General features: G+C 36.7%; 1 protein-coding gene across 1 annotated transcript; it reads left to right on the forward strand.

Moving 5' to 3' along the window:
• Positions 1-3,879: 3,879 nt before the first annotated feature.
• Positions 3,880-25,242, forward strand: LOC125805009 (deleted in malignant brain tumors 1 protein-like). Its single transcript, XM_049485215.1, has 23 exons — positions 3,880-3,899; positions 5,882-6,190; positions 6,319-6,362; positions 8,759-9,017; positions 9,742-10,056; positions 10,192-10,506; positions 10,595-10,918; positions 11,104-11,439; positions 11,600-12,050; positions 13,106-13,374; positions 13,859-14,017; positions 14,147-14,238; positions 18,894-18,993; positions 19,255-19,319; positions 19,438-19,461; positions 19,583-19,643; positions 19,731-19,812; positions 21,674-21,858; positions 21,994-22,178; positions 23,128-23,222; positions 24,186-24,281; positions 24,382-24,452; positions 24,690-25,242. The coding sequence occupies exons 2-8, from the start codon at positions 5,980-5,982 to the stop codon at positions 11,400-11,402; spliced, it is 1,767 nt and encodes a 588-aa protein (XP_049341172.1). The 5' UTR covers positions 3,880-3,899; positions 5,882-5,979; the 3' UTR covers positions 11,403-11,439; positions 11,600-12,050; positions 13,106-13,374; positions 13,859-14,017; positions 14,147-14,238; positions 18,894-18,993; positions 19,255-19,319; positions 19,438-19,461; positions 19,583-19,643; positions 19,731-19,812; positions 21,674-21,858; positions 21,994-22,178; positions 23,128-23,222; positions 24,186-24,281; positions 24,382-24,452; positions 24,690-25,242.
• The last annotated feature ends 2,441 nt before the right edge of the window (positions 25,243-27,683 follow it).

Here is a 27,683-nt window from a genome sequence, read left to right on the forward strand (position 1 = left end):
TTTGATGTGTCATTTCAAAATAAAGGCCCCTTTAATTATAAAAATATTTTATTTCAACACAATGTTTAGACTGTTATTAAAAGAAATCTGTCTGATATCACAGGTCAATTTCATATAGTCCTGATAGTACACTACTTGTATGTTTCACTCACTTAAAATCAGAACATTTTGATGTGTCATTTCAAAATAAAGGCCCTTTAAATTATAACATTTATGTAATTTTACACAATGTTTAGACTGTTATTAAAAGAAATCTGTCTGATATCACAGTTCAATTTCATATAGTCCTGATAGTACACTACTTGTATGTGTCACTCACTTAATATCAGAACATTTTGATGTGTCATTTCAAAATAAAGGCCCTTTAAATTATAACATTTATGTAATTTTACACAATGTTTAGACTGTTATTAAAAGAAATCTGTCTGATATCACAGTTAAATTTCATATAGTCCTGATAGTACACTACTTCTATGTTTCACTCACTTACTATCAGAACATTTTGATGTGTCATTTTAAAATAAAAGCCCTTTAAATTGTAACATTTATGTAATTTTACACAATGTTTAGACTGTTATTAAAAGAAATCTGTCTGATATCACAGCTCAATTTTATATAGCCCTGATAGTACACCACTTGTATGTTTCACTCACTTAAAATCAGAACATTTTGATGTGTCATTTCAAAATAAAGGCCCTTTAAATTATAACAATATTTTATTTCAACACAATGTTTAGACTGTTATTAAAAGAAATCTGTCTGATATCACAGTTCAATTTCATATAGTCCTGATAGTACACTACTTGTATGTTTCACTCAATTACTATCAGAACATTTTGATGTGTCATTTTAAAATAAAGGCCCTTTAAATTATAACATTTATGTAATTTTACACAATGTTTAGACTGTTATTAAAATAAATCTGTCTGATATCACAGTTCAATTTCATATAGTCCTGATAGTACACTACTTGTATGTTTCACTCACTTAATATCGGAACATTTTGATGTGTCATTTCAAAATAAAGGCCCTTTAAATTATTACAATATTTTATTTCAACACAATGTTTAGACTGTTATTAAAAGAAATCTGTCTGATATCACAGTTAAATTTCATATAGTCCTGATAGTACACCACTTTTATGTTTCACTCACTTAAAATCAGAACATTTTGATGTGTCATTTCAAAATAAGGGCCATTTAAATTGTAACATTTATGTAATTTTACACAATGTTTAGACTGTTATTAAAAGAAATCTGTCTGATATCACAGTTCAATTTCATATAGTCCTGATAGTACACTACTTGTATGTTTCACTCAATTACTATCAGAACATTTTGATGTGTCATTTTAAAATAAAGGCCCTTTAAATTATAACATTTATGTAATTTTACACAATATTTAGACTGTTCTTAAAATAAATCTGTCTGATATCACAGTTCAATTTCATATAGTCCTGATAGTACACTACTTGTATGTTTCACTCACTTAAAATCAGAACATTTTGATGTGTCATTTCAAAATAAAGGCCCTTTAAATTATAACAATATTTTTATTTTAACACAAGTTTTGACTGTTATTAAAATGAATCTGTGTGATATCACAGGTCAATTTCATATTTCATTTCATAATTTAAAGGGCCTTTATTTTGAAATGACACATCAAAATGTTCTGTTATTAAGTGAGTGACACATACAAGTAGTGTACTATCAGGACTATATGAAATTGAACTGTGATATCAGACAGATTTCTTTTAATAACAGTCTAAACATTGTGTTGAAATAAAATATTTTTATAATTTAAAGGGCCTTTATTTTGAAATGACACATCAAAATGTTCTGTTATTAAGTGAAACATGCCTAGAGCCGTTTATAGAATCTGCCGACTCCCTTCAAAAAACTGTAAGGCGTTTATAAACTATGATTTTTATGATATTGCTTCATTGCTTCTTATAAACCCATTCATTTTAGACCTTCAAGTGGGTACCTTATTCTCCTCACAAGAGATACTTATGTTCTTGTGACAAAACATGCTTTTGGAGAGCAGCCAGATGAGTCAGCGAATTGTGGGCCTCATTTATACGTTTTTAATCTTGATTTAAGTATTAATATGCGTGAGGAAGGTTTTTACGCATGTACCTGCAGTTCCGTGCTTTAACACATGATGTCACTAATTCCCGCTCCCTCTGCAATCTTCTGAAGGGATACGCGTGCCTCAAATCTAGATTAAATGTACGCCCGTTTTTTACGCCATATATATTTTTCATAAATCACTGTTCTTGCGTGAGAGGTTGCGCACGCACATTTCAGCCCTGTTTTAATGCGTACGCACCCTCTCACGCAAGAACAGTGTTTTAACCCTTGTGTGGTGTTCGGGTCTGTGGGACCCGTTTACATTTTTTATCAAAGGAAAAATGATACCATCAAATACTAGCTGCGGTCCAATCTGAAGGGAGCTGCCTAGGTAGTCATTGCCTTCAAAGGCAGCTCCCTCGTTCGGCAGCATTTTCACCCATAAGGGATCTTATAAGGCAGCGCGTTCGGGACACGCAGCTACTATTTCTAACTCAAACTTATTGGCTTTGGGTCATTTTCTGTGAAGAACATATATCAGAACACATTTTTGATGAACACCCCCCCCTACACATTTAAATTACATACAGGATGTTCGGGTCTACTGGACCCGGGGCTAATAAAGGTGTTTACTCTGTTCTCCTCCGGTCTGGGTGTGTAGTTTGTGTGTGTTTTGTTTCTGCCCCTATTGTTCCTGTACCAGCTTGTAATATTGTTGAAGAATTAAATGGATACCTGTCAGAAATTGAATGCTCTTTTGCCCAAAAAATTAGCCACCATGCATAGCTGCCCAGTGTGATAAGAATGCGACTAGGATTGGCGGATGGCAGTTTCCCCGGTACAGGACATCAAGTCTTTTTTTTTTTTAGCTTTTTATCCCAGATTCCATCCTAAACATTATTCTGAATTGCACTTATTTAGAGGGAAGGCCTGTTTTTAGAGAGAAATGGAACGGAGTTGGACCTATTCCATAATTTTGCAGAATTTAAAACATTAAAATGCAGCGGGTCCACCAGACCCATGAACACTGTCTGAGTAACAAAAATATGAACACCATACAAGGGTTAAACGAGCGTACATTTAAGCAAGGTTTGAGGCACGCGTATCCCTTCAGAAGATTGCAGAAGATTTGGACGTTTAACTATGACCACAACTTGGAGGACAATATGCAGTTAAACATTTGATCTTCGGACTAGGTAACTTTTTTGGACGTTATGGTGACGGGTGCAGGAAATTGACATTATTAAAGAATACATATAATTTTTTATTTATAATATATCAACATCATTGTTATAAATATTGTTAATCAGTATGAATATAGACTATTTGATTAAGCGTCATTTGTTAATAATTATTTATTATTAATTATTTAGTAGATTATATTTTTGTATCTATTTAATTAATTAACGAATTTAGGTATTTATGTATGTATTTGTCTATTTGAAAATGCAATCTGTGCGGAAAATTGTTAGGTTGATTTTAACCAGTCAACACCACTCTGATTTGCTGAGACCGCACTGATCACAACCATAGACTGTATATAAGTATAGACAGCACGACAGGGGTTGAAAAGTGAAGCCACAACGTCTCTTACGCCCTCTGGTGGCTGGTTTCAGTACAGCTTTTAACCCTAAAGCCTATTTCCATTCAACTGAATGAAAGATGACGGAATTTTAATCTAAAATTACACATCCAGGATTTTTTTGGAAAGTTGATTTCTGTACATTCTGCAAGCCCCACTCCTTTGTTAATAACCCCAGTGTTTTTTTTTTTTTTTTTTTTTTTTACAGTACCCTCAGGAAAACTTTCTCTCCAGTTTTTTTTTTGGTAAGTGGATCATTTCTCTCCATCAGTTCATTAGTATTCATACTGTAGATCCATGCGGTTCTTGACTCACTTTCCAACTCGCGTTTTAGGTTTCCAAACCAAAGATTTATTTCTTTACAAAATAATACACAAGAAAACTGAACAAAAAACGATTAAAATGCTTATAAACAGAAAACTAGGTACTTATATTCATGTTCCTAATTCCTAAATCCTAAAACTGCGGTCAGAAAAGGTGAGGCTCCTTTGGCTTTTTACTGCTTGTCTTGTTTTTTCTCCTGCCCAAAAAACACTGTAATTATCCGAATCTAACCACCTACAGGTGCCTAGTGGTAACACACATTTCTAATGCCGTTACTGGTATACTAATACTGTCCCTTACACATACTTCGTTCTTCTCCCTAATTTTAGTATTTACGTTAGGTTTTTAACCTAGCCTTAGGTACTTAACGATAGTTAACTAGGTTAGCCAACTCAGGTTAGCTAAGTAAAGTAACTAAACTTGTTTGGTGAAAATTACGTGGAGTGGGCGGGGTTTGAGCAGTCACACGGCCCCGCCCCCCGCCTCCCACCTCTGTCACGCCAGTTCTGCCTCTACTGCCTCTGCAAGCGCAGGCAAGATGGCAGCTTCCATTTCGGCCATATTTTGGCTTTAAAACGCCTTAATGAGAGTAAATGGGGACCGTCCAGTCCATACTTTTATACAGTCTATAATCACAACCCAAACTCCACAACGCGCCAAGCAGCACATTTTTAGTTGCTGCGGAAGCACAGCTCATTTAGGCTCAGCTCAGCTCACCTCAGGACTTGTTGTGCTACTAAGATATAAGGTAAGTTCGACCAGGTCCTTTATTTTATGATCATGTATGTGTTTGTAGTGTCTTACACCACCTGCACGTGCTGGCCTTGCCTCTCTTTCTAGGTAGTTAGCTAACGTTAGTTGTCTAAGGATAGCTAAACATTGCCATAGTTTAAATGTAATATGAATTGCATTTGAAAATGAGCAGATTTTTAAAACTTGTCTTATGAATAAGCTAATTTGAAATAGTTTTTTTGTGGGAAAAACCTAGATAAAATAGCTTAATGACGAAGTGTGAGAAAATTAAAACAGCACAATATTTTTCCTCAGGTGTAAGCTTAGCGCTGTTAGCTTAGCATTAGCGCAGTGTTCGTGTGAAGAATAAAGTTAACGTTATATGTAAATTTCATATAAATAAGCCAACTTGTTGTTGAAATTGTTTTGTTAAAATACTGCACATATTTCTGGTCAGGTGTTAAAAGTGTATCCCCGCATTATATTAGCATTAGAAGTAACGTTAAGTAACTTACATGTAAATATTATGTAAATAAGCCCATTTTAAATAGTTTGTTGTTGGAAAAATTCAATAAAAAAGCCTAGCGATTAAAAAAAAACTTGCAAGATTAAAACTGCACATATTTCTCGTCTAGAGTTCAATGAATGTGTATTCCCACCATTAGTTTAGCATCAGCATGAAGAATGTAAATATTATATAACGTTAAATAAGCCAACTTTAAATAGTTTGCTATTGGAAAAACTTAATTAAAATAGCCTAGGGGTGAGACAAGGTCTGGAAAGATTAAAACAGCGGAATATTTCCAGTCCAGAGTTAACTGTGTTTTTGTAAAAGTGTATGGCTCCCCCGCTGCAAAAAGCCTGCAGTGTGTGGAGCGGTAGAGCTTTGATCGGGCCCAAAAATCCAGCCCGACCCGGCCCAAATCCATGCACTTTCTGCCCGAGCCAGACCCGACCTGAGCCATAAACTGTCATTCTGAACCCGAGCCATTTTTTAGTAATTAGAGCGTTAAAATTGAGCTATTTAAAACATTTTCGGGCTGTTTGAATTAGCGAAATCTGTTAAGAATTATGTTAAATAACCTTGCGACGCTGAAGAAGCATAGACCTATTATTATTTCTTTTTTTTTTATTCGCTTCTTTCTTTCTTTATTCCTTGTCTGTTGTACAGGCAGTGTGAGGTTGGTGGATGGTGGCAGTCGCTGTGCTGGGAGAGTGGAGGTTCTTCATAGAGGGCAGTGGGGAACAGTGTGTGGTGATGACAGGGATATGAGTGATGCTGCAGTGGTGTGTAGAGAGCTGGGCTGTGGAGAAGCTGTAGATGCACTGGGCAAATCTCATTTTGGATCAGGATCAGGACCAATCTGGATGGATGATGTGGACTGTAGTGGATCAGAGTCTAGACTGAAGAACTGTAGATCACCAGTATGGGGTAAACATGACTGCAATGAAACCCACAATTCTGGAGTCATCTGTTCAGGCAAGCTACACTATGTTCATATAATATGTGCACTGTATTGAATAGTTACATTGTGTGTCTGTGCTGTCTGACTTTCATTTATTAAATCCTGTTGTTATCTCATTGTTTATGCTCTTGTGATATTTTAGGAGCCAGGCTGGTTTTAGGTTCTCGCTGCTCTGAGAGAGTGGAGGTTCTTCATGGAGAGAGCTGGGTCACAGTGTGGGATGCTGACTTTAACCAGCAGGATGCAGAGGTTGTGTGTCGAGAGCTGGGCTGTGGTTCTCCTGTGAAGGTTCTGGGAGCAGCTGCGTTTGGTAGAGGGGAGGGTCAGGTGTGGTCAGAGGTGCTTCAGTGTAGAGGAAACAAATCTCAGACTCACTTCTGTCTTTTTTTAAAAAATATCTTTTTTATTTTTGTTATTTTGAAACTGTAAAGGGAAAAAATATTAAAAATGCTAAATAGACGTGTCCACTTCAATGTTATGTGTTCTAAACATTAGGTCATTTTTATTTCCTTCTGTAGTCACAATAATATACATTTTGATTAGGGGTGTCCTATGCTGGAGTTATCTGTTCAGGTAAAACACTGTAAACAGGGACTGTACATTATCTGCCATGTAGGCAAAGTGTACAGCACATATGATTTTTCTTTTTAACCCACCCTAAATCCTTGTTGATTGCCAAGGTAAATTGGTATGTTTAAACTGAGCAATCACCAAACTGTGCTGTACACTGGAATTCTCAACCAACAATTAATTTACTGATTTTTTTTTTTTTACTGATTTCATAATTTTGCTGATCCCTATTAATTTGTTTAATGTAATTCATAGCTTTACTGAACTTATTTTGAATCCTTATACTCTCGTTAGTTTTTTCCAATGCATTTATGAATCATTCATTGTGCAATATTTAGCATCATCATGCTTAATCATTTATCATTACTGATAAATAAGCTTTCTTTTTTTCATGGTAATTTTTAGGAGTCCTGCTGGTTAATGGCTCTCGCTGCTCTGGAAGAGTGGAGGTTCTTCATGGTGAGAGCTGGTTCACAGTGTGTGATGCTGACTTTAACCAGCAGGATGCAGAGGTTGTGTGTCGGGAGCTGGGCTGTGGTTCTCCTGTGGAGATTGTGGGAGCAGCTGCTTTTGGTAGAGGGGAGGGTCCGGTGTGGTCAGAGGAGCTTCAGTGTAGAGGAAACGAATCACAGATTCACTTCTGTCCAAAATCATCTTCACTCAAACACAACTGCTCCCATGATAATGATGTGGGACTGGTGTGTGCTGGTAAGAGCTAAATGGCTTATGTATTAATTTTGAGATTCAGTCTGATTTTTCAGATTTCTACATCTTTTCCTCTCTCTTTCTCTCTCTGTTGTACAGACAGTGTGAGGTTGGTGGATGGTGGCCATCGCTGTGCTGGGAGAGTGGAGGTTTTTTATAACAGAACATGGAGATCAGTGTGTGGTAAAAACTGGGATATAAGAGATGCTGCAGTGGTGTGTAGAGAGCTGGGCTGTTGGGAGGCTGTATTTAAAAATGTTCAGTTTGGACCAAGATCAGCCTGGATGGATGATGTGAACTGTAGTGGATCAGAGTCTTCAGTGAAGCACTGTAGATCAGCTGGATGGGTGGAACAAATTTGTAATCGACTTGCTGGAGTCATCTGTTCAGGTGAGCTCTCCTAAATCTTAAAATACTTGTCGTTGGAATGTATATCAGTTGTGCACAATTTATTTATTATAGCATTTCTTCCTAATCTGCCATAATCATGACCTACTTTCACCTATATTAACCCACTTTTATTTGGTTAAGACCACTAGATCAGTCACTGTTTGCTCAATCTCAGACCTGGTTTTGCGTTTAAAAAATAATGTGGCAAATTACTGTATAGAAGAAAACTATAAGCTGTAATAAACCTAGTTAACACTTATAATACAGCCTGTGTTTTAGAGCTTAAGTTCCCATAACTTACAGTGTGATTTCTCTGTATGAACTAGCACATACAAAATACTTACCGGGTCTTACTAGTACTTAAATGTAGGTAATAACTTGATATACTAAGTCAAATTATTAAAAAAGCAAATTATTATATGGAGATGAAAAGTGATTTTCACTATAAGACAATACTTAATTATAGAAAGACTATTGCTGTAGGCATGATGGAGAAATACATTTTTGTAATCTTTCCTTTCTGGTAGAAAATAATGGATTTCCATGCAGAAGTCCCATTCACAACGAAACAGGCGTTAATATTTTTTAGTTAATTACAGTTACACCTTAGTTCAGTGGTACATGGACAGAGTTTTTATCTTTATATATTTTAAGCAGTTAATTAGTACATTTGTTTGTGTTTAGTGCTTAAACTGTTAATTGACTCCATGTGTAAGCCCACACTGCAGTTTTTCACTGTCATCAGTTCTTCACTAATATTAGTTTCATCGTTCCTACAGTAGAACCCTGTGGAACTTCTTAAGGTTTCCAAGTACTTGATGCTGTGTGTTAATGTTAATGTACATGTTCTCTTTCTCTTATAAACTAATTTAGGGGTCAGATTGGTGGGCAGATCTCGCTGCTCTGGGAGAGTGGAGGTTCTTCATGGAGAGAGCTGGGTCACAGTGTGTGATGCTGACTTTGACCAGCAGGGTGCAGAGGTTGTGTGTCGAGAGCTGGGCTGTGGTTCTCCTGTGAAGGTTCTGGGAGCAGCTGCTTTTGGTAGAGGGCAGGGTCCGGTGTGGTCAGAGGAGCTTCAGTGTAGAGGAAACGAATCTCAGATTCACTTCTGTCCAAAATCATCTTCACTCAAACACAACTGCTCCCATGATAATGATGTGGGACTGGCATGTTCTGGTAGGTATTTCACTTCCTTTTGTCAATTTCACACAAAACACTGACAAAAACACACATCCACCAAATTCAGATAACAGACAGGTGACGGAGACACAAATCCACCAGTTTGATTGATTTCTGTATTGCACAATATTATGAAAAAAGATATTAAGACATTAAAACATTAAGAAACCTTTAATTTGATTTGTCATTTATGTCCTTGAGGGCTAACCAGACTTTTTAAGTTTACAAGGAGTGCTGCAGAGAAGTCAAAAAGCAAAAGTTTTATACATATTAAAAAATGTTTAGACTTTGACTATGTTGAATTGTTTTTGGTGACCATTTTAAAAGAAACTTACAAAGTCTTATTTTTTTATCTAAAACTATAAGTATGTTTTTTTTTTTTATGTCTACCATTGATTTACAGGCAGTGTGAGGAATAATAAATTATTTCATTTAGACTAAGATGAGTAATATTTAAGGAACTACACATACAGTGTGTAATGCAACATGTCAGATGTGTGGCATTCCTAATGTGCTTTCACTAATGTGATTTTGCGATGTGGTAGAGTGCTGATCGTGGGTCCAACAGTATCCAGCACTTTTTAGTGGATTAGTGGATTGACCTGTCAATGTGTTTAGCCATGGCATAGCACATCTTTCTTCTGACTAGCCTTGTAATCTGATGCTTTCTTCTGGGTGCAGTGTTTTTTGATGATCAATGTACACAAATACTATACTGTAGGTGACAAGCGAAGACTTGTTGGTGGTCCTCACGCATGCTCTGGGAGAGTAGAGAAGCTTCATCGGAATTCTTGGCTTCCAGTGTGTGATGCTGACTTTAACCAGCAGGATGCAGAGGTTGTGTGCAGCTGGGAGCTGGGCTGTGGTTCTCCTGTGGAGGTTCTGGGAGCAGCTGCTTTTGGTAGAGCAGAGGGTCAGATGTGGTCAGAGGAGCTTCAGTGTAGAGGAAACGAATCTCATATGTACCTCTGCCAGACATCTCCTTCCTTGAAACCCAACTGCTCTCACAACAAGGATGTGGGACTAAGATGCTCTGGTATGATGAAGTATGTTTGTAAAAGATTTAGATTAGTACTGAACTGTGAGCAATTAGTTTGTAATTACTGTATTTTTTTTTTATTATTATTGTATTGTATTATTGTTGCCTACTGTTTTTCCTCTGTAAATTCAGGTCACACTCAGGCTCGGCTGATGAACGGCTCAGATTCCTGTTCTGGTCGAGTGGAGCTCCAGTACCTCAGTGAGTGGGGTACAGTGTGTGATGTAAGCTGGGATATGAGAGCTGCCAGTGTCCTCTGTGCTCAGCTGAAGTGTGGGAGTTCTGTGGCTGTGTTGGGGTCAGACTGGTTTGGGGAGGGGAGTGGCCGGATCTGGGCTGATGTGTTTGATTGTCAGGGAAACGAAACACACCTGTTAAAATGTCCCATTTCATCATGGAGTCGAACTGCATGCTCTCATGAACAGTATGCTGGAGTTATCTGTAGTGGTGAGATCTTACAGTTGCAGTATAATAAATAACTGAAAGTTTATTACTCCCTCATTTTAAGCCAAGTAATATATTTTTTTCTCTTCAGGTTCTTCTCTGGCGTCTCATGAGGGAGGAGTGCGGTTGTCTGGAGGGATGGAGTGTGAGGGGGAGGTGGAGGTGTTCTTCAGGCAGGACTGGAGGAGAGTTCTGCTGGACTCCTGGAGTGAGTCTGAGGCCTCTGTGGTCTGCAGACAGCTGGGCTGTGGTTCTGTACTCAACATCTCCAGCTCCTCTTCATCCAGTCCAGAACACAGCTACATGTGTGTGACGGGTTTCAACTGCTCTGGGAGTGAAGCTCATCTGAGGAACTGCAGCAGCTCACAAGCAGTTAACTGCAGCTCCACAGTACAGCTCTACATCACCTGCTCTGGTAAGCATTGCACAGGTAATAAATGTATAATTTTATTTGTATGTATGATAACATGCAAAAGTGCCTCTATTATCCATATTTTTGAACATTTGAGAATAATTATTTGGCAAATATGAGTACATATACACAACACATATCTTGTGAAAGGAGTTTGAAAACATCTTTTGTATTTGTGTAAATTTTAGGTACATCTAACACAGTCCACAGCTCCATCAGGCTGGTTGGTTCTGGGGGAGACTGTGCAGGAAGGCTGGAGGTTTTCCACAGTGGATCATGGGGGACAGTGAGTGATGAATTGTGGGATATTGAGGATGCGCAGGTGGTCTGCAGACAGCTGCAGTGTGGAGTCGCCCTCAGTGCTCCAGTACCAGTACCAGCCCGGTTTGGATCTGGAACTGGACCCATTTGGCTGAATGAGGTGGAGTGTGAGGGGAACGAGGTGTCTCTGTGGAACTGCAGATATCAGCTGTGTGGAGAGGATTAATGTGGACACAAGGATGATGTAGGAGTCGTGTGCTCAGGTACTTCGTATCTTGAATTGCTCAGTTTGTAATGATCTTGTAATCAAGTACCAATGCCCTATCTATGTACAACTGGAGGTACATTTTGAATAATTAAAGAAGAAACTTTTGCACGTTTAAATCAATGTGCATAACTAGCTAGCTATCTTTCTCCCGCCAGAGTATAAAGAGATCAGACTGACTGAGGGCTGTGAGGGGAATCTGGAGGTGTACTATAATGGAACCTGGGGGAATGTGTGTGTAAATGGGATGACTGATGAAACGGCAAAATTGATCTGTCGAGAGCTGAACTGTGGAAGAACTGGCAGTGAGTCTTGGTCTAAAGCAAGAGTGGAATCAGCTCCTAACTGGCTGGATAATGTAAAATGTAGGAAACATGACTCCACTCTGTGGCACTGTCCATCTTCTTCCTGGGGGGAGAACAGGTGTGATAATCGCAATGAGGTTGCTTGCATTACCTGCTCAGGTAGGCAGATATGATGAGGTGTTAAAGACTTTAAAGAATGCTAGAACTAATGTAGTTTGTAATTGGAATTTCATAATTTTTTTTTTTTTTTTTTATTTGACAAATTGGCTGTGTGATTCATCTCCTCATGAGAGACCGTGCTCAAGTAAGAAAACTTATCATTATCAAAATGATCATGTCTTTGATAAACTACATTTTCTTTCTTTTTGACTGCATGTTCTGCCAGCATGCTTTCACTAATAAGCAATTCTTGTCTTTGCTCGCACTGTTTTATTTGTAGTTTGCATATTTTTTTGCACTTTAACATATTTTAGATAACACTTCTACAGTGATATTTTTAACAAAGGTTTAGAGAGGGATTCTGGGTAATGGAGTCCATCAGAGTGTCTATGTAAGTCTGAGGAATTCAGGTGTAGACAGGACAGGTGTGGTGGATGGGGGTGGGTAATATGGCCCTAAAACAATATCACGATGTTTCATGGCATTTATCGCGATAACAGTACTCTTGGTGATATGACAAAACACTGAATTAAAGATATTATTTTAAAAATACACTACTGAAACAAAATAAAAATTAAATTCTGTTTTTGCATATGATATGGCACCCCCCCAAACTACGATATAAAAAAATACAAGACTTTTTATCAGATGGTAACAGACATCAGTGATCCAGAAAGTCATGATACTATTAATGCACTCTATATAATCTATATAATTAATAATAAAGTAAAATGAATAATATTGGACAGATAAAAACAGCAACCCCAGTGGTGCCCTGCAGTCGTAATTAGGGGTGGGTGATATGGCACGATATTTCAGGGTATAGTATCGTTTTTTGCGTTTGATACGATATGGCACAGCCCTAGTGGTGGAAATAACAGGTGTAACAGACAGCTTGCTGAAGACAGACAAACTACACTCTATTAGAAGCAATATCTTATTTAAAAAAAATATTAGTTTAAAAAAATCAACTGTTTCAACTAAAACGGTAAAACAAGGTAAGTGCTTTTTTTTTTCTGGCTACTTCTGTTTTTTTTTCTCCTGCTCTCTTCTGCTTGTATATATTTTTCATCTTACAATGCTTTTTTGTGGTTTACCACATCTCTATAAGAACATATTTCATCATACAGTATATACGACTGTTGTAAATGTAAAACTTTGATGGATAATATTTTTTTTCCGTCTGTGGTGTGTTTGTAGAGCACATTCCTCTGAGGCTGAGGGGAGGAGTAGGAAGCTGTTCTGGATGGCTGCAGGTGTATCATAATAAAACATGGGGGTCTGTATGTGGTGACCTCTGGGACATCAGGGATGCTCAGGTAGTCTGCAGGCTGCTGATGGTTCTGGTGGAGGAACTATCTGGATGAACAGAATGAAGTGTAGAGGGAATGAGATTCACATGTGGGACTGTCCTCATTCCCTGAAGAACCACACTGACTGCTCCCACAGTGCTGGAGTCACTTGTGGAGGTCAGAGGAACAGACACAACTGAATATATTTGCCTCCTAACTGTTACAGAAACTTTACACATGCTTGAGAAAAATACTTACATCACATTGTTATTTTATGCTCACTCACTAGGCTTCCTGTATCATACTTTGCCTTTAAATAATAAAAGAGGACAGATGGGACATTTTGTCTTGCAAGGTCAGGGACCACTTTTCTCCATTGTAAACAGGCTTGATAGCAACTTCGGTAACTATTGTTGATCATAATGTTGGTCACACACATTTGGTTTCCATCATTTAATAATTGTAATGTTTTTGGGAAGGATAGAAAGTAACAATAGTGAGAGTCTGTATGTGCTTTGCACCAGTCTGTCTAGATCATTCTGTGTTTATAGACATTTCATATGTATTCTTCCATAATATTCATCACAAAATTATTCACATCCAATAAAAGGACTGTGTTCATGTATAAATTGTCTATACATTTTGTATATTTGTTTTTTAGATTCTCAACCACAGACAAGAAGAATCATACTTCCACAAACTCCTCCACCAGCTGTTCCCTCCATCTATCCAGTGTCTCTCCTGGTTCTGGGATATGTGCTCTTCCTGGCCTTAGTGCTTCTGGTTGTGCTGTTTTATCAGAACAGAGTGCTCAGGAGAGGTAGGGGGATTCAGAGATCATCTACAATCCACTTTCTGTACTTTCTCTAATCATCATTAGTACTTCAATCTGTCATCAGTCTTCTCTTCTACTGAACTGACTCCATGTTTCTCTCTGTCTCTCTCACAGTGATCTCTAAGAGGAGGAAGACTTCCGCTGACCTGTCTATGAGGAGATTGACACCAGGCTCATCCCTAAAAGAATTACTGTCTCAACTGAAAGTAAGAGTAAAATGTTTTTTTTTCTCTCAAAGCAGAAATGTCTGGTCTTTACAGAAATAATGTAGCAGTTAATCAAATACTTGTCAGATAACTCTCTTTTCATATTGTTATATTTTAGTGTTTAAATATTTAGTGTTTTTTTTGTAGATTTTCTTCCTTTGTTAATAAATTACACCAATCTTTTCTTCCCACTGAATAATGTTCTGAATAATGTATCTTCTCATTCAATAAAATGTATTTATAAAAGCTATTGGATAAAAAAACTTTTAACAATAATTTTAGTTTTCTTTGCTTTTTATTGTTCTATGTATTGCTCTTTTATTGCAACTTTAATATTCACTATCATAGGGCACTACCAGTATTTTCAGTTTCCAGTATAGGGCAATTTTAGACTTTTAGACCCTGTGGATGTTTAGTTTCTGTAACAGTAATGCAAGATGATTGACAGGGATTATTTTATTGTTTGTGCATTGAGTTTCTGTAGGTTCACATGTGCTGTAGGAACCAAATGTGTAGCACCTCAAACTATCAAAATATGTTACTGTGCCTGTTTACTTTTTTGAGACCAGAAAGTTATTTCTGTGGCGAGAGGTCATGAGATCTTGGGGAAAAGGGAAAAGAAAGAAGAAAAAAAGGAAGAAATAGGGAGACACTTAAATCAGGCCCTCAAACCCACATTTACATTTTTTGTAACAAATAAATAGAAAACACAGACACAAGCAATAACAATGAAAAAAAAAACACTTATTTAGAAAGCAATTTACAAAGCTTTGATCTGCTCTCCCTCTCCTCTCCTCCTCTTTACATCCTGGAAGCCTCCTTCTGCTGATCTTCCTCTTTCGGGTGGGGATGGAGACGGTGGAGTGGCAAGTGCTGCTGCTTGAGCTCCAGGACACTGAAGATGCTGGGTCTTCGGGGACTGGGCCTGAATTTACAGAAGAGAAAGATCTGTAGATTTACTTTCACATAGTTACTGTAGTCCTGTAATAGTTTATCCAAATAAGAAGATCTACAGTTCTCCATATTTCATACATTTGTCTCATTAACATACACTGCTTTTAGCTTGTATGGGATCCTGGGCAAACCCCTGATTCAGCACTTCTCTCATACCATTTTATACACTGCCTGTATTTGTAATTAATGTACTAAACTAGAAATGTCAAAAAAAGTAACCAAATAAATAACTTTACTGCAGGATACACACTATAATGATGAAATAATAGAATTAGTAAAACAACTATTTTTTTTAAACAAGCAAGCCTGGATGAAAATGTTCAGAACAGAGAATTAAGAATGACAAGTATTTAAAATTAAGTACAGATACAGTCCAGCATTCATTCTGACAGGTGACTTTAATTTAGTTTTAGTCTTTTGTTTGTCACACTTTAGTCATTTAGTCAACAAAACATTTTAGCCTAGTCTAGTCAAATAAAAAGTATGTATTACATTTATGGTTTTACTGTTTTAGATGTGTATTATTTATTGCTAATATTTATTAAAACACCAGCTTTTAAGTTTTGTTTCATTTAAATTAAGCACAAGCTATTTAAAACAAGGTGTATGTATGGACATATTGACAATTTAAAGAACAACTCCCAGGTTCAGATGATGCAAAAATGAAAGACAACCAAAACTGAGATAAAATGGCAATACTGCTAATTGACATTCTTAAAACTACATTTCATTTTAACAGTTTCTCAACTAGAATCTCTCCTTTACTCACAGCTAAATTGGTGTACTCTCATTATATATATGTATATGATATATATGTGTGTGTGTGTGTGTGTGTGTATATAATAAAATAGCATTTTAAAATCTAAGAACTTGCTGACAAATATGATTCATCTTTATTCTGAAGTGCTCAGAATAGCAGAGGACTGACAGCTTAGGTACCATACTAATGCATACATAACTACATAGGTAGTTAGTTATCTATATTGTAATAAGTTGTTCACAGTCATTACATTGCAAAAAACTAAATCTTAGCAAGTGAAATTATCTAAATTTAAGGCAATAAATCTTATTTTCTTCTCTGATAAGACTTTTTGTCTTACTAAGCATTTTGCTTATTTTAGGGATAGTTATCTTAATCATTCTTACTTGGAATTTGTACCTTATTTTAAGTAATTTGAACTCAAAATAAGCACAATTAAGCAGCAATCAAGTTATTCTGATTCTTGTGTCCATAAACAGTGACTTTTTTGCTTGATTTAGGTGTTACTTCACTCATTTTGAGACTTTGCCATTGCTTTTTTGTAAGAAATCTTACTAAGAAAATTTTGCTTACCCGATTGGCAGATTTGTTTTGCTTAATACATATATTTTTCTTAATTTGCATATATTTTATGTCTAGTTTTTTTTTTTTTTTTTTTTGCAGTGTAGTGTAAACTGCACTGTGAAGTTTTAAATTAAGGGATGAAATTAGTCCCCCTGTGTTAAAAAAAAGCTTCTTTTACCCGGTGAAAATAGTCACACTTCCATTACATTATGCTAACATTACTTTGTTTTAAAGCAACTGACCTATAAAGATAGTGAGCCAAATTTAGGTCGAGCCAAGTTTATGAAACTACACACTTTTACTGCAGTACAGATTTACACTCTCTACTTAATAATCCATCTCAAAAGCAGAAAAAACGTACTTTATACTGGGAGGCTATATCGTTAAATATAGGGAGTATAGGGAATGTTTTCTTCTGATTTTGAGCTGGACTTTTTAGCAGGGTCAACATTACTGGCTTTCAGGAGCCTAATCTTTAAATTCTTAATAATTAGCTATATTGTAGCGAAGCTGCTTTTATATTCTGTTCACTGTGAATTCACTGTTCTGTTCTGTGCTGGGCTTGTGATTGGGGTAGGGGGAGGGGCAGAGCAGGAAAGCGCGTGTGTGTGTGTGTGAAGGGAGAGAGAGAGAGAGAGAGAAGAGCTGCCAGTGTGTGCTGAGAGTGAGAGCTAGAGTTAACCAGTTAGCACTAGCCTTTTGTTATTTTTCGTAGTGATGGGCATAACAGCTCTTTTAGATGAACTGAACCATTAGAATAAGTTCACTAAAAAGATGGGAGACGGAAAGGTCTCCCGTTTTTTTTTACAAGTGTTGTAAAAATATATATAAATAACAAATATTGAAATATGTAACTAAATGTTGGGTATAATAAACCCAACATTTAGTTACATATTTCAATATTTGTTATTTATATATATTTTACAACACTTGTAAAAAAACGGGAGACTTTTCTTATTATGTTATTTGTAATGTGATTTATATATATAAATCACATTACAAATAACATAATACAAAAAATAAGTATGAACTTCTGCAACATAGATATTACATTAAGAGCAAAATTAACATAAAAAAATTACATTCAGAAGAAAGTATCAACTTCAATGTGCAATCAAATTGAAAATAAATAGCGTAACTGTAGTGCAAAACAAAAGGTCAAGAAACTAAAATAAATACATATAAATAAAACAAAGACACATTCATACGCTCACTGTTGTGGGTGCAGAACAAATTAAATCCAAACAGGATCATCATGATAAAGGTGGCCTTATGCCCTTTACTTCAGAAACTTTGTCTATTGGTTATGAATATGCTTGTTATACAACTATTATTACTAATAGTAATAATATTATAAAAAAAATAACCACGATAACAATATACGTTATTATTACTATTACCAGGCCTCAACCTTGTTTTTCTTTCTCGAGAGCGCCAGCCCTGATAACAGTTCAGTGAGTGAAGGAATCACTGAGCATTGAGCAAGTTTCCTCGCAATTAGAGTCTCCGCCACCAGATTCGCCGGTGATTCAGTGATTCACAGACCACACAGCAGTTCCCCTGCCGGCCTGTGGGGTCGCTGCTGAGCTTAACTACTGAACTGAGAAATTAACGAATCAGCTGGGGAAGTGATTGGATTCAGTTCGTTCACTCAAATGATTCGTTCATTCGAACGAATCGTTCATGAACGACACAACACTAAGTTTTCGGCGTGGTTGCGGCCTACAGCAACCTGTGTTCTAAGTTAGGTCAATAAAGCGACTTAAACTGCCTACTCGGTCCTTCTTTCAGAGTCCAGGCGGACGCTACAATATATTTAAAACCCCTTCAGTCCAGTAACAGCTGTGTTTATTTGTTTTTTAAAGTCACTGGTTAGCACTGGTTGATCTCAGTTCATAATATTGCAGCAAATATCCAGCACAACAAACCCAGCTTTAAACCCAAACCATGGCTGTATAAACAGAGACAGAGCAGAAGTTTTCTTTCAGAAACAGCGAGGGTTACCTGCGTGTTTACTAATCCGTTACTCGTTCGTGCTGGCGTTAAGATCATTTGCACGTTAGGTGGATTTACAGGGCTAACGTGTATTTATCTTATTAATCTTTAGTGATAGCAGGTAAAATCTTGGCAATGAAAGCTATATGAGTCTCGTGGCTCGAGTTTATGGGGCGTTTGGGGACAGTAGAACCAAAACAGCTTAGCTATGTAAGTTAGTTTGCTAACTTACGGAGCTACTTCATGACGCAGATTAGTCCATTCATCATTAAATTATCATACAGTGCAAAGAACAAATGCTGTGTTCAGATGATGTGGTAAACTATTCATCTACATGTTGTTCTTTCTTAGCTATTCATGTGATTTTCTCTATCATTAACAGGGTGGTGAGCTTCCTGAGGGCTTTGAGGATAGTTATCCTGGTGCGTGTCTTTCGTCTGGCCTCTCAGAAGAAAGATCTGGAGAAGGTCGCTAGAAGAAAGGTGAGGATCTAAATGGGTGCTGGCCATCATTCTTTTATTTTAATTAAATTATATCAATTATTCATATAGATTCTAATGAAATGTTAAACTTAATTACAGTTTGATTATTTCATCATGATTCAGAGAGAATTAAATAAAACAATTAAACATTTTGATGTATTTAGAAATAGGTTGGAAAATTATTAAAATCCATCAAAACCTTTTAAAATACACCCAAGTTACTGTTTGTATGCTGATTTGTGGCATTTGTGAATCTTGCAGGTATCTGAGAACAAAAGGCGGTAACAAAAAGGATGGATTTGATTTGGATCTCACCTATGTCACAGGTTGGGATGCTTTACCTAATTATGTAATCTTATTTGAATCTAGATTTTCTGCTTATGGTTTGGGATCCAATAGTTAATAATGTTTGTTGCCATGTCTTTTCCCTCACCTGGAAAGCAGGCACTCTACAGAAATCCCATAAAAGTAAGCTTAACAATTAAGAAAATAAAATAAAACTGAAAAGTCTGTAGAAGGCAATTATTTTAGCTGAATTACTGATTTAAACAGATTTTTATGTAACAATGTTACAATTTGCTGTATTTAGGAAGCTGCCATATTTCTGGACACAAAGCATCCCGATCATTACAGAGTTTACAATCTCTGCAGTAAGTTAGATCATATAATATTATATTATATTGCTGGAGACACTCAATAAATGAGTGGTGCTGAGCATAGCTTTGGTCTTGTTTCAGGTCAAAAAGGCTACGATCCACTGTTCTTCCATTACAGAGTGCAACGAGTGACGATTGACGACCATAACGTACCGTCATTAGAGTAAGTAATGAGCAGCACTTTACTCAAATGCTTCTTCTGCCGTTAACGTTGTGTTCCATTTAGCTTTTATGTTGGATGTTGGAGCTGGGAATAACTTCACACCTGAGTCGACAACGTTCTGTTAAAATAACTGTACAAAATATGTCGAAAAAATGTCTTACCCTATAAGTGAAACTTGCACCTGTACATAACTAGCTATTATTGAGGTGTATATGAAGCACTGTGGAACAGGGTCATGAAAAACCTGGAAAAGTCAAGGAACTTGAAAATAGTCATTTTCAGGCCTGGATAAGTTTTGGAAAAAAAACAAAAAAAAAAAACAAAGTCATATTTACTCTTTGTGATCTTTGTGTTTCCATTTATTGACTCTGTTTATCGACTCCGTTTATCGACTCTGTTTATCGACTGAGAAAAGCTATTTAAAAAATAATTTGATAACTTGATTGGAGTTTCAGATGGAATATAACTGTAAATTCACAGAGAAAAATCTAGGTGTTTAGGCTGTAATTAAGCTCTTGCTCTCTTCCACTCTTTGGGAAGCATATTGGTTATATATGCAAGTAAATTGCCAGTAATGGTGACAAGAAGGCAACATTTAAACAGATGCATTTAAAAGCTGTTAAAAAATAAAGAATCTACACAATATAGACACAACCTAAACATATTCCCTGACAGCCAGATATATGCCAAATTAGTTTATTTAAAAATTGATTCTGTTCAAAGTTTTAAACAGAAGATTCTATATCATGTTTGATGAAAGTGTGAAATACTGTTTACAGGTTAAACATTAGAAATGTTTATCAGTGTTTGAAATGGGCCTGAGCTGATTAATACATCAGTGCAGAGTGAAGTAATTTAGCCCTACATTATGGAGCGCTCAGAATTTGACACATTTTATTATTGAAGATTGTGTCTTAGCATTGCTTAAATAAATGTTTTTTTTTTTTTTATTATTTAAATATATTTAATGTAAATATAGGCCTACTATAATCAGTTTTGATATACATTCTTGTCTACTCTGATGTTTTAAACACGCTATGGTCATTAAAATGTAGAAAAGGCACAGAAAATAATTTAAATTTATAGGTTAACACTATTTGTAATCTACATGTGTATACATATTTTACCCTTGTTTTCTTTTTTTCCAGAGGGAATTATAAAATAAGCTAAAGACTTTCATGTTTACTACAACTTAATTATTAATCATGTACCAGTGTTTTATAGCAAATGTAACCAAAAAATGTCCCACATGATATGTCCCAGGTTATAATTTTTTGCATTGTCAGCGATACCAGACGCACATTCACACACACAATGGAAACATGAACAGCTAGACGTGCTAATGAAACGTAAAATACTACTGCTTTTACTACTGTTGATGTTTGGTGCAGCCATCTTGCGTTCTGAACTTGTGGGTTTATTCCAGTTGAAATGTTCTACTTAGAACTTGGAAATTTCCAGTTCTGAATTCCTAGTTCAGATGGAATGCAGTATAAGGATTCACATTAGAGCTCGACCCAACCTGCCCCATACACTGTCATTTTGAGCCAAAGCCCGAATTAAACCTGGCCTTTTTTGAGTAAGTAGAGCATTAAAACTGAGCTTTTAAAAAAACATTTTCGTTCTGTTTAGAATGAGTGAAGAATGAATAAGACCTATTATTTAAGAGAAATATTATTAATTATTAGGAACAGATCTCCAAAAGATTATAACATGAACAATGCAAACAATGATCCAAAGGCCTAAACATTAGGCTACAACAATGTCTGAATGACTTTCCTCTAATCTAGTATAATATAACATGGTTTAAGAAAAGAAAATAAATTCTTTTATAATTTTATTTTCTCCCCAATTTACACAGCCAACCCACTCGTTAGGACTCCCCCTATCACTAGTAATGCCCCAACACACCAAACAGGAGGATGAAGACTAGCACACTCTTTCTCCGATACATGTGAAGTCAGCCACCGCTTCTTTTCGAGCTGCTGCTGATGCAGCATTGCCAAGCAGCCAGCACATTTGGAGGAAAGCGCAGCGGCAGGTGAAGTGCGTAATATGGACAGTGTGCACTTTGCACTTGTGCAACTTTTTTTTTAAAACAGTTTGATTTGTTTCTGCTATATTTTGATTCATAGCTTTATATAAAATGAAAATAACCTATAACTATATTATTTTCTTTAGCCCGAGGAACCTGAGGAAAGTGGTGGGAAATCTCGAGCCAGGTCAGACCTTGGGTTGGGTTTGGGCAGAGAACCTAAGCTCTTATTCACATATTGAACTTTGTGTTATTGTGTTCTCAGTGACATGTTGAACTACACTGCCAGTTTGAGGGAATGTCATTGCCATCCACTGCAAAGGAGGCAAAGGTGATGCTGAAGTTTTCACTGATTTAAAGACATCATCAATGTTTTCTATATGTATTTGATTTGATTTTTAGGTTAACCCATCACCATAGTTGTTCAGCTGAATGTCTAAAGCCATATCCAAACTGGATTCACTTATTCATTTTAGCTGAGGAGGGTTTTTTTTCACGGGTACGATGGTGTGTACATGGTTGATTGACAGCGTTTAGTTTGAGAGTGCGCAGGTACTGTATTTCTCCTGAGGTGAGGTGAATGTGTATGTATATATTCAGTGTGTCAGAACTGCTCCTTTAGTTTCTGCTGTGCTCAGTTGAAGACTGAGACCAAGTAGTTAAACATACAGCTCTGGGGAAAAAAATGGTTTTCATGCATCTTGGCATGTTCTCCTCCACCAGTCTTACACACTGCTTTTGGATCAGTTTATGCCATTCCTGGTGCAAAAATTCAAGCAGTTCAGTTTGGTTTGATGGCTTGAGATTATCCATCTTCCTCTTGATTATATTCCAGAGGTTTTCAATGAGATTTTTAAGTGGTTTCTTTTTTTCCCAGAGCTGTATGTCTGCACTCTCCTACAAAAGTATTGAAACACTGAGGCCAATTGATTTTTTTTTTCTTCTGCTCTAGTGAAAACATTTTGGTGTAACAAAAATATAATTTAAAGATGAATATTGAAGACAAATTGGTAAGTTCGGACAAAAGCTGAATTGTTGACCTTTTGTCTCCTATTCATCTTTTAATGTCAAACCCAATTTGTTTTCAGTCTAAAGCAGAAATAAAGAAATGAGACTGACTTATCAAGTACTTTTGGGGGGCAGTGTATGTTTAGGGGCTGTTTCCTGTGTAGTTCCAATTAAAATCTGCAGTCAGTCTGCTCCTTTCAGAGTGACTGCACTGTTATGTGTATTGGTTATGTAATTTAATGCTCCTGGGCATTGCTGTGTTTGTTGTGCAGGTGTGGGAAAGGGCAATGGCAGTGATCTGAAGATGATCATAGTGAAAAGAGAGCAGGTGTTCCAGTGTGTCTGTGCCACGCAGACGAACTGTAGGGTAAGCTAACTTTTAAAGGTTTTCCACAGTATAAAACTGTATTTACTTCCTCATAGTCAAATGACAAGAGTAGTTTCAGTACAAAAAAGTGAAAAACTGTGAACCTTAAACACAGTGGTTTCCTAATTAAAACCAGAGCTATATGGCATATCCAGAACAGACATGTGAAGTGGGCTAATCCCACAACCCCTAAATGATTTAGTAGTTTAGGGTGATTTCACACCTACTTTTTTTATTTGTCAAAATAAACTGTTCATATTTACGTGTAGTGCTGTTTGTTTGGACATGGATGAGTACAGTAATCACAACTGCAATGAGACTGCTGAGAACTGTTGGTCTGAACTCTGAATTGGTTGGTTTGTGATGAGAACATGATCTGACCTTGATCCAACCCATCTGTCAAGCATACTCAGTTTTAAGATGTGGAGTCAGTCAAATGAACACATGCCACCTCTGCTGTTGTTCCATGTTAAACTGCACAGAAATCTGTTTACTTTCTTGCTCCCAGCCAAGACAGCTCTGACCAACAACCAAAGAGATTACAAAGATTGTTGTGACTCATTTTGGTGAGCTTGAATTTTATCCTCTGTTAAAACAACAAAATATTAAGGGAAATGCTCCAAGAGAATCAATTAATTACCTGACTTGGACCAGAGCAAACAAACTATAGTGTGAAAAAACAGCCTTACATACACTATTAAAAGATTTTGTACATACATACACTAGTGAAAGCGTTTGTGAATCGGTATCATCTTAACCCCAAATCATATTTTAAATATGTACTAAAGAACAACTTTTAAATATTCAATAAGCTCATAATATTGAACCTTTAAAGACAGTAGCAGCCCACTAAAACAAAAATCACATTGTAATTGTTGGGAAAGGTCTTTCAGATGTTTGTCTTATGTTCCTTTGTGTTTATTTTACTGTTCGCTCATATACTGTGTTCTCATATTTTACCAGCTGTTCCCAGATACTGAAAACAATGCCGTGGTGATCAGCTTTCAGGAAGGGCCAGTGGTTTGTGGTGATGTTAAGGTCATGTTTGAATCCAGGGCTGTAAGTTCCCAATCTATTGTAACGTAAGAATGATTTTATGGACATCGTTTTTTCCAGTTGTTTGGCAAAATGTTTTTTCTCTATTGTTCTCTATGCCCAGGGTCTTCCAAAGGGGTATGAGGACTATCCTTTCTATTTCTGGTTCAACACTTCATTTGTAGAGAACAACAGGTGAGGTTTTTGCTGTCCATTGTCCTCAGAAGCAGACACTGGATTTGTTTACCTACCAGACCACTCTGGTTTTAGATTTTATACATAAAAATGCCAGGCCACTTAATTCATTAATTAGAATATTTTGATATTTTGTCCCCTCTCAGTTTAGTAAACATTTCATGCTTTCAGTGTAAAAGGAAAAATCATATGGACTGCTGCTTGAATGCAATCTATAATGCTTTGGTCCCAAAACAGGCTCTATCTGTCAAGGGAGGAACTGGACAACCCACGTAAGTCCAAAACCTGGGACATCTACAAGGAGGACTTTGGTGTGACCGTGTCTTTCAGTGACCCTGCACTTATGTAGCAGACGACACTTGCTTGTGTATCTAAATCTTTAAAGGTCTAAATCTTTGCTCTAATGTAGGTTTTCACACACTTATAAAAGGTGAGTGATGTTTAGGGATTGGATTCGGGCATATTGTGCCCCTAAAGCTATAGCTATAGCTATATAACCTCAACTTTATGTCCATCCCCCATCTTCACTGTAAGAGCTTTTTACTGAGCCGTGCATACACCACAATATTATGCATTTGTTTGTCAAATGTTTTTTTGTCTTTAAATGAAGACAAATGTTTGTGTCAGTTTAGCATATTATGCTTCCAAAATGTAAATCTTACTCTTTAAGCTTGAGTGTACATCAAATAAAGCAATCGAGGCTGCCACTGTGAAATGGTCAATGGTTATGTGTGCAGAAACATGTTTTTGTAGTACACATGTATTGAAATAAATACTAATGTCTCTGTAACACTTGTCTGTCACTTTTTTGAATTAACAACTGATCTGGGTTGCTGAATTTCTGCAATTGTTTTTAAGGATAGATCTGAGTGACTTGTTTTTTTAGAAGTAAAAAGTCTGGTCTTACAGGTGGGCATGCAACTCTAAACTCTTTAGAATCAGCAGTTTTAGAGGTGACCTTTTTCAGAAGCGCTGTCAGTGCCATTCTCATATAAAAGGCTTAAAATCAAATCTCAAATGTGCAGCTTACATAGCACATTTTTTAATGTACTATGTAATTGTGTAGAACACAAACTGTATAAACCCAAAATTTTATTCTAGAATTGATATACACTATCTGCTGCTGTCAGTACAAATGGATGGCTGGATCAAAAATCAGAGGGAAAATATTAAACTGGGGATTCACAAAAATGCTTTTTCTTAAGTTCTTAAGTTTATACTTAACTTAAGAGGTCTGTTTTGGTTATTTTTCTTAATGTTTATTTTGTACCAAAAAAATGGAATAATAATATATATACCTTTTATGATACACTCACATTTCAGTGCTTGGTTTGACTCTGTTTTTTTATTTTCCTAATGTTTTCTTAAGCCTTCACATCAGTGTCTCAGCACTGGCATTCAGAGCCCCTTATTCACCATCGTACTCCATTGGACATTTCAGGGACAACAGCCTTTTTTGCCCAATTATAAACACTCTTCTTGTAAAAGTTATCCAGACATAGGTAAAAAAAAAACAGTTGAACTATAAAGTATTGAAAGACTAGGATACTAAAAGCCAGTAATGTTAGCCCTGCTAAGACGTCCCTTTGCTGATCAATAGCTGGTTAACAAGATAGCCTCCCAGTATACTGTATGTTTTTTTTTTGTTTGTTTTTTTTTACTGGCCTTGAGCTTTTATTTTTTTTTATTTGTACTGCAGTAGAAATGTGTTTTTAGAAACTTGGCTTTATTTGTCTCACTATCTTTATATATCAGAGTTGCTTTAAACATTATAATGTTAAGCATAATTTTATTTATAAATTTAAATATAACAAAACATAAATGTTTTAATGAACGTTAGCAATAAATAATCTCAAAATAACACATCTAAAATACAGCATACTAATAGTTTAAACCATTAAACCCAGCCTTTCATTGAGCTGAGAGAAAATTAAGTGTGCTGTTCAATTTCCAACGTTAAGAAATGGGTTAGACAAGCTATACTAATGCACCATCCATCATCAGCAGTTCAGCTGTGACTTTTGGAAGAAACCAAAGTCAATGTAAAAGAGGGGGGGGAGGGTGTCTGAGATTTAATATAACAATATTATTTTAAAATAACTGTTCATAGTTAATTATTATACTTACTCTGAATTACATAAGCGTGCTAGTAAAATATAAAATAAATAAAAAATATATATATATAAACATTTCGGGCACCGTAGCCCCCACACCTAGTTTTGAATGGTCGTGTCTCCCTTCATTCAGTCAGTAACAACAAGACGGTCGCCCTTTTCTTCCGGATCTTCAGGGAGTTTGCAGGAGGTTAAACCCTCGGTGTAATTTTGGGTCAAACAATCTAGTGTTTTTTCACTCTGGTGCTGAAGGTCCGCTGCGCTGCTCTTTACTGTTTTTTCCCTTTACTCTGTTTTCATTAAAAGCCCCTCAGTCTTAAAACAGCGGCAGTAAAACAGGCGGAGCGGTGGGCCTTCAGCAGCAGTAGTGATAACCCTGCCGGTGTAGAGTGGAGCAGCGCGAAGGGAGCTCTTTCAGTCCCGGTGAGTAATTTAGCTAGCTGGCTGTTTTAGCTCTCGGTGAAGCGCGGTCTTATTATAATACTTAACTACAGCGTGGTGAGACTATTTAAACTGAAGCGTGTTAATGGCGAATAACGCTGTAAGATAGCTAAGGCTAGCGAGCTACGGTGGAGCTGGCTAAGCTAATTAGCTTAGCCAGCTCCACCGTAGCTCGCTAGCCTTAGCTTCAGTTAGCCCGATTACCTGCAGCAGCTGCCCGTTCAGAAAAAAAACACAACCAGCGCTGTTTAAGAGCTGCTTTACGAGCTTCTCTCCCAGCATAGGGTGTGTTTTTTTCTCAATCAGCAGCTGCTTTTAAACCACGCTGTAGTTTAGTAATAAGATCGCGCTTCACCGAGAGATGAAACAGCCAGTTAAATTACCTAACAGGGCTGAAAGAGCTCCCTTGGTTCTCCGGTCTAATTCGGTGTAAATAAACCGAATTAGACACCTTTGGTTTATTTAGATTTAAGTTAGCAGTTTGTTCTCTCTAGACAAAAAACGAAAATAAGAATAAAAAAAAAAAATGAAAAATAAAAAACAATAAAATAAGGGGGGCGCAGTCTGCGCATGCGCCAGATTGTGCGGCCGCGCGTGCGCAGTAGACCGATTTTTTTGCGGTCTTCTGCGCATGCGCGGCCGCAAAATCTGGCGCATGCGCAGTGGACCGCAAAAA

Source organism: Astyanax mexicanus, chromosome 11 (genome assembly GCF_023375975.1).
Source record: "Astyanax mexicanus isolate ESR-SI-001 chromosome 11, AstMex3_surface, whole genome shotgun sequence".
Taxonomy (NCBI): Eukaryota; Metazoa; Chordata; class Actinopteri; order Characiformes; family Acestrorhamphidae; genus Astyanax; species Astyanax mexicanus.